General features: G+C 34.9%; 1 protein-coding gene across 1 annotated transcript in view; it reads left to right on the top strand.

Annotated features, from left to right (window-relative positions):
- Positions 1-12,087, top strand: part of REDIC1 (regulator of DNA class I crossover intermediates 1) — a 76,110-nt gene that overhangs the window by 17,526 nt on the left and 46,497 nt on the right. Inside the window, 4 exon segments of the mRNA XM_061124152.1 lie at positions 3,101-3,140; positions 5,868-6,006; positions 10,355-10,487; positions 10,955-11,003. Of these exon segments, the coding sequence (XP_060980135.1) occupies positions 3,101-3,140; positions 5,868-6,006; positions 10,355-10,487; positions 10,955-11,003 (361 nt within the window).

Below are 12,087 nucleotides of genomic sequence, written 5' to 3'. Positions count from 1 at the left end.
GTTAGGAATATGTATATATGTAGAGAGAGAAGGAGAGCCCTCCCAACATGCACACATATAAGTACATACGTACAAATACACACCTGACATAGCCAAATTAAAAAAATCACTTTTGGATTGTTAGCTATTTTAACTGTACATCTCTTTAATGGGACTTCCCTGGTAGCTCAGCTGGTAAAGAAGCTGCTTGCAATGCAGGAGACCCTGATTCAATTCCTGGATCGAGAAGATCTGCTGGAGAAGGGATAGGCTTCCCACTCTAGTATTCTTGGGCTTCCTTGGTGGCTCATCTGGTAAAGAATCCACCTGCAATGTGGAAGATCTGGGTTCAGTCCCTGGGTTGGGAAGATCCCCTGAAGAAGGATGGCTCCACCACTCCAGTATTCTGGCCTGGAGAATCCCATGGACGGTATAGTCCATGGGGTCACAAAGAGTCAGACACAACGGAGCCACTTCCACTTTTCACTTTTTTTCCCCTCTTTAGTGGACATTTACTCTCTTTGACAGCCCAGTATCTGAGCTTGTCTACTTCTGAGGTGTTTCTCACCGTGTGAATTTTGATAATAGGCACAGCCCACCTCAGTATTCTTGCCTGGGGAATCCCAAGAACAGAGTAGTCTGACAGGCTATGGCCCATAGGGTCACAAAGAGTCAGACACAACTGAAGTGACTTAGCATGCACACACAGCACCACCTACCTACCTCTGTAGAATCTAAAAGAGAGAAAAACCAAACATGCCTGTTTCAGCCTGTTTTGCTAACAGTGAATCGGCATGTGATCTAAGCTGAGACTGATGCATTTATCTTTTACCTTGACTAAAGTTAGTAACCCAAAGAAATAAGGCCTGCAGGGTGCCTATTCTAGTTGTAGGAGCTGCAGGAGCTGCAGCAGGATTGAATTTCAGGGTTAGTAACACTGGAAGATGCCAGGAGAGGTGGTTGTGCATTGTTGAGGACCAGAGACACTGCAGCCAGTGGGGCCCGGTGGTCACAGGCGCTGGCAGCGCTGTCCCTTTGAGACGGATCTGGTGCGGTTTTGACTGTGACATCACAGCTGCTTCGTCTTTCTTGTTCCTGCCAGTTGTCAAACCTGCCTCCTCAGCCCTTTGGCAGATCTACCGGTTATCCAACTTCCTTTTAACTTATTTTCTATTTAAATTAACCAAAGATGCTTTCCTTTCTTGTAACTATGAATCCTAACTGATATGCTTTTTTAATGTAAGTAGTTGAAAGTGACTGTATTCAGTAAAACATTTAGACATAGAGTACTGCTTAGAGTAACATTGTTGCCTTAATAATAGTCTAAAATGTTTAGTTTAAGAAATTACCTTTGACTTATACATCAGGATCCATTTTTACTTTTGTTGTGGTTTAGTGATAGTAGGCTGATAGAGCAATTGATCTTGAATTCCTAATTAATTTTTTCTTAGGCAAATAGAAATGGGGATTATCTAGTACATAGAATTTGGTAAAGGCCATAAGATAATGTCCTGGATAATGGAAAATCAGCCTGGAATAAGTTCATTTGTTTTGTACATAAGAAGACTATATTTAGTTTTTGACTTATCCCTAATTATATTGATCTTTACAACGTGGAACTACTTACAAAATTGATGTTTCTATTTTCTCTTTATAATCTGGATTGTGAAGTTTTATTACAGCATCTTCTTATATTTCTGAACTTTGAAAAGTCACTTTGTTTTCTGTGCCATAGTTTTTTAAGTTTTGAAATGATGGAGAATAAACTAATCTCAAAGGTCCTTTCTAGCCTTAGCATTTGATGAGTTAATGAAATGTAATTTATTTCCTTTTTTTTCCTAAAGTTTGAATGCCAACAGTATACTTAGGATGCAGCATGAAACATGATAGATTGGATTTATTTTTCAGTGACCTCAAAATGATCAATTTAAGACATCTGTTGGGAAATATGTTAAATAATAAGTTCAATAAGCAGCAGAGTCTAGGGATATTCAGAACTGTCCTTCATGTAGTTTATGAAAATCATTTGGAAAAATGAATAGCTCTGTTTATTCACAGTTAGCATGCTTAGAAGGAAGTAGAATGCACTGATTTAAAATTTCAAAGCTAGAATTCTTGAATTTGAATCCTGGCTCTATCACTTATTAGCAGTGTGACCTTGGACAAATTAATTAACCTCTCTATGTCTAGTTTATTCATCAGTAAAATGGGAGTAAAAATAGAACTTACCTTATAGAGTTGCTGTGAAGATTAAATGAGTTTTTACATGTAGACTCTGGAGTATCTAGAATGATGCAAGATATATGGTACTCATTATTAGCAATTTTATTTTCATGTTATTGCATAATATCATATAACTAGAATACATTTTGTTATTTTATTTATAATTCTTAAATATTGAATTTGAGACCATAATTCATGTATGTCCAAAAGATACATTGTGCGTATTTGCTTTTATTATCAATAAATGTTTTATAGCATTTCACTATTATTAATAGGGGAAATATTTTATAACTCTTAAATGCTGCATTATCATTGGGATTCAGTGCAGTTTTTGGCACGAAGATTATGTGGTCTGAAGCACATCCATAATGACTAGCAGTGTTTTAAAGAAGTTCTGAGGTTTCAGATACACGTAGCTAATGTAACTGAAGTTGCTCTAATAATAAACTTAACATTTCGTTAGATGCTATATAGATTTTTATCTTCTCTCTATTCTGTGTTAATTTTAGTAGAATATTGAATTACAAGGAAAGGCAAAGAAAATAGCAGTGTTGACCTAGAATGTTGCTATCAGATAAGAGTATTTCAGTGATACATTCTTTCCAATGCACTGATTTCTCTGCTTATCTTGATTTTTATAATTGATTTATTTTATGCTTAAGTATTCACCATAGGTCTAGAGTCTGTTTTATTAGTTCTTGGATATTTTATCCAGGAAAATTTTTTGAAACAGTATATATTTTATAAATAACTTGACAACATTTTTATAGTTTCTTCTCAGAAAATAATTATTGTTACTTTTAGATTTTAATTCCAAATCTTCAATTTAGATAAAATGGCAGTTGTTTTAGAGACCACTTACTTAATCATTACAAAATAATCCTGCTTCCCTTTTCAGGACCAGGGTTCTGATCAAGCAGGAAAGGAGAAAGCAGAAGGTAAAGAAAAAATATTTTTATTGTGTCTCATAGTGTTACAAGAACAGTGATATTTTGGAGCATTTTTCCAAGGTTAATAAGTTAACCTGAGTGAAACTGGAAGACCAGCTTAGTTTCTTCATTCTTATAGATAGCTTAATTAGCTACCCATTTTTCTCAGGCACAGAATTATGGAGCATTGTTGATTCTTGTCATCTACTTCCAAAATATCCCAAGTCTGATCACTTCTCACAGTACTATTAGCCCCCTTATCCACATCATTATCATTTGCTGCCCAGGGTACTATAATAACCTTATAACCTATCTCCTACTTTTTCAAAATAGTGTTTTTTAAAAATAATTACATTGATTGTATAACATAGTAAAGTTGAGCATGTATCTTGCAAAAAAGTGATATATATCCCAAGGAAACTTCCATATGTGCAGCTTGAGATATGTGCATGCTTCTTTGGATCTTTGTTGTTGTTGAATAGCAAACAAAGAGAGAAGAAGAAAGAGAGGAAGAAGAAGGACAGGATACAGGGGAGAGAGAAGGGAGCACCAAATAAATGTCCAGGAGCAGTAGAATGGTTAAGCAACTTGTGGTATACCCAAGGTATAGCAGTGAAAATGTATCATCTGCATGTAATTATTGTAGATAAATCTCAAAAACAGAATATTGAGCAAATGAAGAAACTCACAGAAAAATACAAGCAGTGAGATTTCATTTGCAAAATGTCCTAAAACAGTAAAAATATGTTCAGAGGTGCAAGTGAAAGTCGCTCAGTAGTGTCTGACTCTTTGCAAGCCCATGGACTATATAGTCCATGGAATTCTCCAGGCCAGAATACTGGAGTGGGTAGCCTTTCCCTTCTCCAGGGGATCTTCCCAACCCAGGGATCGAACCCAGGTCTCCCACATTGCAGATGGATTCTTTACCAGCTGAGTCACCAGGGAAACCCAAGAATACTGGAGTGGGAAGCCTATCCCTTCTCCAGCGGATCTTCCTGACCCAGGAATTGAACTGGGGTCTCCTGCACTGCAGGTGGATTCTTTACCAGCTGAGCTACCAGTGAAGTCTCAGAGGTAGTCAAATTTAAAGAAAAGTTAAGGGAGTGATTGTGATGAAAGTAGGATATTTATTACCTCAGTGAAATGATGCGTTATTGTAAATTTAACCTTTTTTTAAAATTATTACTACTGAGGCTGACTGTCTTTTCATTCAGATTTTCTGCTTCATGAGATACATTTCCAGATATTTCTTTCATTTTTTATTTGGGTTGTTTGTCTTTTTCTTACTGTATTTTTATATATCTAGGAATTCTATGTCAGTTATATGTGTACTCAGTAGCTTTTATTTTTACTTTCTTAATGATATCTTTGAAGGAAAATTCTCACTTTTAATGTCATTGAATTTATCAAAAATTTTTTCTGCTCTTTTTTTTTTTTGTATTCTGTTCTTCACAGAATTGTTAGCATGATTTTTTTTTTTTAGAAAAACACAAGCCAGAATCTATCATTTCCTTAAAAACCTCAATTGCTTTTCATTGCTTTTAGAATAAATCTGATTTAACCATAGCTTGACAATCCCAGGTGGTATAGTGGTGAAGAATCCGCCTGCCAATGCAGGAGATGTGGATTCAATCCCTGGGATGGGAAGAGCCCCTGGAGTAGGAAATGGCAACTCACGTGACCATTATTCTTACCTGAGAAATTTTTTCTTGTCCTTCCATGGACAGAGGAGCCAGGTGGGCCACACGTGGGGCTACAAAGAGTCAGACATGATTGAGCAGCACGCATGCAGCTATAGCCTAAGAGGACCTAAAGGATCTGCATTCTGCCTGCTTCTCTGACCTTATGTTTTACTACTCGCCATGTTGTTCATTGCATTTCAACCACAGTGACTTTCTTTCTTCCACTCTTCGTCCCTTTCTCTGGAATAGTCTCCCTTGAGATATTTTGTGTCTGGCTTGTCAATATTTGGGTCTCAGGTAAAGTATCTGTTAGATTGACTTTCTCTGATCACTACATCTAAATAGCTCCCCACCCTCCAGTTACTCTTTCTTCAGTATTCCCTTTTATTTATCACTCTTTTCAAAGTCTTATATTTTCTTATAAATTTATTGATTCTCTTCTCTTCTCACACCCCTATTAATATATATTCATAAAAAAGGGATCTTACCACTTTTAATCATTCTGTATCTCCTGTGTCTAGAATTGTGTGTAACATAGGCACTTGATACTAAATAATCTATGAATGTAGTCTGTCTCCAGACTGTTTTTTTAAAACTTAATGTTAAAACTATTTGGATCATTCTTTTGAACATTTATAAGAAATGACTCATGGCACTTTCCTAAAGGATTGATCTCTAGTCATGTCACTTTCTTACTCTTTGAAAATTTCATACCATCCTTTGTCTCCTCAAGCCTCTCTTCCCCAACCCTGTTCTTTTTTCCTTCATACTAATTAGATGACCTTGCCTCATATTTCCAAAGAAATAGAAGCTATCAGATGAGAATTATCTCACATTTCTACCACCAAAAGTATAGGAGGCTGTGAAATTTAGACTCTTTAGGCAAACTGCTAGTTTCATGGTTGACTTTAATTCATGTGTAAACATATAAAGTATGTCACAAGAATATAAAAATATTGTTATTTATTTGATTGCATTATTGCTTTTTATTATTTATGATTCTGCCTGAAACCATATAGTTGCTGTAATAACTTTCTATTTATAATTATTTTAGGAATATTTTGAAAAGAAAAGGTTAAAATCAAAAATGAAATTACTGGGAGTTTTATCCCCTGTCAATAATTCTACTGTCAGTTTAGACCTCCTTAACCTGTATATGGTAAATCAGATATCTTGCCAGAAGAAAACATCTGGTAAGTAAATTTTTCTAATACCATTTTTTTAATTTCATTGTGATTATAAGATTTAGTTTTCCAATAAGTGTAATTTTAGAACTCAAAAGGATGTGGAAAGGAAACTTTTAAAACTTAGTTGCCTGCTTAAATAAGATTTGTTAATTTTTGCTTAAAGTCTCTTATTCCTTAATCCATTTATTTTTATTTTTAGTTTGTATAAATGTTATATAAAATTAATTTTATAAGGTATGGTTAGACTTATTACAGTGCAGCTGTTTCAGTTATTACATTATTCTGTCTTGGCAGTTAGTTACCAAAGTTCAGCTAAAGAGCAGGAAATAAATGTATTTATTATCTTATACTATTTAGAGAATCTGTTTAAAAAGGAAGAGATGAAAAGATTTTTGTCTCAATAATTAGTTTCCTATCTCACAACATAAATAATTTCTCAGGCATTCTTGGGGTGTTAATTATAGTAGTCTTAATACTTCAAAATAAAGTTCATTTTGGCTTGCACTTTGATTCTTTAAGTAAATAAAAAAGGTTAATCAGACTATTTTTTTTCCTATCTCAAGGGACCTTTGTCTGATACTTAATTTTTAAAACAAGTGCTAAAATAAGAGCTTAAAAGAGTTCATAAATGATAGATAGAAATTGATTATAGTATTCTTAGTATCCCCTCTTTTCCTTTCTCTGTCATTTTTTGTTTCTCCCTCCACAGAGCGGTTTACACAAGTGAAAAACTTTTACTGCAGTAAAAGTAAATACATAATTCATGGACTTTAGGAATAAAAGTTTTTGTTGTAAATCTGATTTTACTTTCTTCACTTATATAATACTCTTGTCAACTATACTGACATTTTACATTAGATCTTAAGATCTTAATCATCATACAGCTCAAAGTTTGTGCCCTTTTGCCAGCCTCTGCCTATTTCCCCTTCTCTCTCATCCTCAGCCCCTGGAAACCACTTTTCTACTCTGTGTTTCTATGAGTTTGACTTTTTTTTTTAAGAGGTTCCTCATGTAAGTGATACCATGCTGTATTTGTCTTTTTCTGTCTGGCTTATTTCACTTAGCATAATATTTTCAGGGTCCATCCATGTTGTCATAATTGGCAGGATTTTCTTCCTTCTCAAGGCTAAAGACTATTTTGTGTATACCCCACATCTTTGTTTTCCATTCATCCATTGACAGACACTTAGATTGTTTCCATATCTTGGTTATTGTGAATAATACTTCAGTGAACATGAGAGTGCAGATTTGTCTTTAAGATCCTTTTTCGTTTCTTTTGGATATATATCCAGAAAGGGTATTGCTGAATCTTGTGTTAGTCTACTTTTAATTTTTTGAGGAACCGCCATTCTGTTCTCCATAGTGGCTGAACCAATTTACATTGCCACCAACAATGCACAGGTGTTTCCTTTTCTCCACATTCTTGTCAGCACTTGTTATCTCTTGTCTTTTTGATAATTCCTTCTGACAGGTTTGAGAAGATGTCTTATTGTGGTTTTGCTTTGCATTTTTCTGATGATTAGTGATATTGAGTATCCCTTGCCATTTGTATATCTTTTTTGGAAAAATTTCTATTCAAGTCCTCTGCCCATATTTAAATTAGTTTTTTTTTTTTTTGCTAATGAGTTATGTGAATTCTTTATATATTGTGGATATTAACCCCTTATCAGATATGTGATTTGCAAATGCTTTCTCCCGTTCCTTAGGTTGTCTTTTCATTTTGTTAATGGTTTCTTCTGCTATGCCGTAGCTTTTTAGTTTAATGTAGTCTCACTTGTTTATTTTTGCTTTAGTTGCCTTTGTTTTGATGTCAAATGCAAAAAATGACCAAAATGGAGGACAAAGAGCTTACCCTTTATGTTTGCTATATTTTCTTTTAAGAGTTCTATAATTTTGAGTCACACGGTTTTTACTTTTTTTTTCCTTGGACCATGTGCAGCATGCAGGATCTTAGTTCCTCAACCAGGGAACATCATTATCTCAAAGACAGAGGGACACTGAGAGAAATCTAAATGAACAGGACTGCTCTTTTCCCCAATTTACTATACACTGTGGTCATACTCCTTTTTTGTCCTATCACATTTTCCATAACTTTTCCATTCTTCATCAGACCTAACGTAAAAATACTCAGGTTTAAACACTTCTTTGGGTCTTCATTTTCTTATGAAATTTTCTGTGTAAAACTCATTAAATAAGTTTGTATGCTTTTCTCTTGTTAATCCATCTTTTGTCACAGGAGCCCCAGTTGGGAGTTTAGAAGGGTAGAGGATAGAGGTATTTTTACTCTCCTTTAAAACAAGACTTTATAAGTAAGGCTCAACTAACAGACATTCAAATAATGTTATGAACTGAATGTTTGTGTCCCCCCCTCCCCGCCCCCCCCCACCGCCCCATTCAAATTCATGTATTGAAATTCCAACTTGTAATGGTTCAGGAGGGACTTTTAGGAGCCCATTAGGTCATGAGGGTGGAACTCTCATGAATACAATTGTACCCTTATTAAAGAAATATCAACAACCTCAGATATGCAGATGATACCACTCTAATGGTAGAAAGTGAAGAGGAACTAAAGATTCTCTTGATGAGGGTGAAAGAGGAGAGTGTGAAAGCTGGCTTAAACCTCAACATTCTAAAAATGAAGATCATGGCATCTAGTTCTATCACTGCATGGTGAATAGAAGGGCAAAAAGTAGATGTAGTGACAGATTTTCTTTTCTTGGGCTTCGAAATCACTGTGGACAGTGACTGCAGCCATGAAATTAAAAGACACTTGCTCCTTGGAAGGAAAGCTATGAGACGCCTAGACAGCATATTAAAAAGCAGAGGTGTCACTTTGCCGAAAAAGGTATGTATATAGTCAAAGCTATGGTTTTCTCAGTAGTCTTGTGCTGATGTGAGAGCTGGATGTAAAGAGTGCTGAGTGCCAGAGAACTGATACATTCAAATCAGTCAATCCTAAAGGAAATCAATCCTGAATATTCATTGGAAGGACTGATGTTGAAGCTGAAGCTCCAATACTTTGGGAAGAACCAAGTCATTGGAAAAGACACTGATGCTGGGAAAGATTGAGGGCAAAAGGAGAAAAAGGCAACAGAGGATGAGATGGTTAGATAGCATCACCGACTTAATGGACGTGAATCTGAGCAAAGTCTGAGATAGTGAAGGACAGAGAAGCTTGGCATGCTGCAATCCATGGGGTTGCAAAGAGATGAACACAACTTAGTGACTGAACAACAACAACGAAACCCGAGAGCTCTTTCTCCCTTTCTACCACTGAGAGCACAGTGAGAAGATGGTTGTCTGAGAAACAGGAAGCAGGCCCTCAACAGACACCAAATTTGCCAGCACCTTGATCTTGGACATCCCAGCCTCCAGACCGGGAAATAAATTTCTGTTCATAATCCACCCAGTCTATGGCATCCAGTTACAGCAGCCTTGAAAGGACCAAGGTACTTAACTAAAAGGAAGGTCAGTGGTGCAGCTGGGCTTCAGAAACTGCTTGAATCAGAGGCTTTGAATTCAATCAAGATTCTTTCTCACTTCAGATATTAGCTTCATTCTCTCAGACTGCCTTCATCATTGGGGCTTAAAACATTACCTTAAAAAACTAACATTGCTTATCTTTCCTGGGTTTGCCATTAGAGAAATAATGAGAGATGTTTCACTGGTCCTGAACTTTTGAAAGTTCCACTGAAGGATTTTGCCTTATCCCAGGTCTTAGCACTGGAACAATTACTCCTAACCAGAGGGAACAGTTCTTAATTCTGCTTGCGTTAGATGTCTACCCCGTCACCAATTATTTTTACCGAAAGGCAGGGTTTTATAAAATGGTGGAAAGTCTCCACTAGAACTGTATAGTTGATGCATGTGTAAAAAGCATTTCCCAGAAAAGAAAAGTTGTTACAAGTACTGAACAGACAAAACAGAGACTTCTATAAAGAGAGACAGAGATTCTGCTTCTATAAATTTTAAAAATCTAGTGAGGGAAATAGAGTTAATTCAGAACAACAAAGGATGGTAAGTGTTATAATAGAGAACCTATATAACGCTATGAGAATGTGTAAGACAACATCTGATATGGTCTGGGTGTCAAGGAAGTATTAGAGGAAGAAAAAAGTAGAAGGGATTTAGTAGAACCCCTTTCAAGAGGAGTATATAAGATGATAAAGTAAAAAGAATGATTCAAAATATCTGAGATAGTATTGTAATGACGTCTAGCACATATAGAATACAGGTGGTTTCAGTACATTTCTAAAATGTGCATTTATTTAATGAACATAGTATATCAAATGATGCTTTAAAAAGATTTTATTTTTCTTATAATTTTTTATTATTATATTTTTTTTCATTCTAGAAACTGTGAGAAAACCAATGCACGTGAATATGAATAAAGACATAAAAATGCCTCTAAGAAAGCATGATATAGAACTTCCAATGTCACCTAACTGTGTACCATCTAACCTCTGCATTGATGATATAGAAAACAAGTAGGTTTTAGCTAGGTTATATTAATGTATCTATCTGATGTATATGTTACATTAATATATAATATAGCATCATATATTGTTATATATTATTTAAATGTTCATTATTGTTTTACCGTTTTATTCACTGGAAGATATACAGAGGATTTATTCTTCTATAATAGCTCCAGTTTTTGTTTGTTCAGCTGTTATAATATCATTAAACTATTAAGACATTTGTCAAATGACCAAATATCCATACTAAGTTTTTTGTTCATATAGTTTGACTTTCTTTATCATAAAAGATCTCTCTTATAACAGTATAATTTTTAGAAAACTCAATAATATTGTGATCTGGAATGAATAGTTACTTAGAGTTCCATATGTTTTCATGTATTTGTATATAACAGTGTGAATTTTAAATTGATATATAAAGATGGTCAATTTTATTGCCAGCTATATTTTTAATCTTAAAATTTTATTTTTGTTAGTGTATACTGTCAAACACTAGACACCAAGGAAGAACTTGAGCCAGTTCAGGTGAGGTTTTTTAAATTAAATTTTATTATTTTGATTGTTGTGATATGCCAACAGATGATATAAATTTTTCAAATACTGGAAAAACTTAATAATTATTCTTTTCAAAGTTTTTAATATAAGGAACCTACACCTTAATATTTTAACCAATTGCTTATGGGAAACATTTTGGAGTTCTGATAAGGTAGATGAGGCCTATGTGTGCGTAACATTTGCTTCTGCTTGTTACTGACAAGCTGTAAAGGATAGTTCATTTGGAGATTCCTGTTTTTGGTTCATGTGATCATTAGTAATTCATCTCTTCACACAGTGATCAGATTGTTTGATTTCATATGAAACTATTATTTTTGATAGTCTTGTTAATCCTAGGATTATTTTTCAAAGTATTGCAAATGATTATTTTTTTTAGCAAATTTTAATTTTTAAAAATTTTGTTTACTTACTTTTTAATTGAAGTATAGCTGATTTACAATGTTGTGTTTGTTTCAGGTATACAGTATAGTGGCTTAATTATATATATATTGAAATTTTTTCCTTTATTATTGTTGTTGAGTAGCTCAGTCATCTCCAACTCTTTGTGATCCCATGGACTGCAGCACATCAGGCTTCCCTGTCCTTCACTGTCTCCCAGAGTTTGCTCAAACTCTTGTCCATTGTGTCAGTAGTGCCATCCAACCAAACATCTTTTAATTTCATGGCTGCAGTCACTGTCTACAGTGATTTTAGAGCTCAAGAAAAGGAAGTCCATCACTTTCCAATTTTTTTCCCATCTATTTGGCATGAAGTGATAGCATTAGTTTTTTGAATGTTTTTCTTTATAGGTTATTACAAAATATATATTTTAAAGTATTTGTTTATATATTTATTTGGAAGCATCAGCTCTTACTTGCAGCACACAGGATCTTCACTGAGTCACGTGGGATCCTTTGTTGAGGCCGTGGACTCTGGTTGTGGCATGTGTGTTCTTCATGTAAGCTCTGGAGCTCATGCACTCAGTAGTAGCAGCATGCAGGGTTAGTTGCTCCACAGCTTATGCGACCTTAGTTCCTGGACCAGGGATCAGATCCATATCTCCTGCATTGCAAGG

Source organism: Dama dama, chromosome 3 (assembly GCF_033118175.1).
Source record: "Dama dama isolate Ldn47 chromosome 3, ASM3311817v1, whole genome shotgun sequence".
In the NCBI taxonomy this organism is placed as follows: domain Eukaryota; kingdom Metazoa; phylum Chordata; class Mammalia; order Artiodactyla; family Cervidae; genus Dama; species Dama dama.
This window is presented reverse-complemented; position numbering and strand designations above follow the sequence as displayed.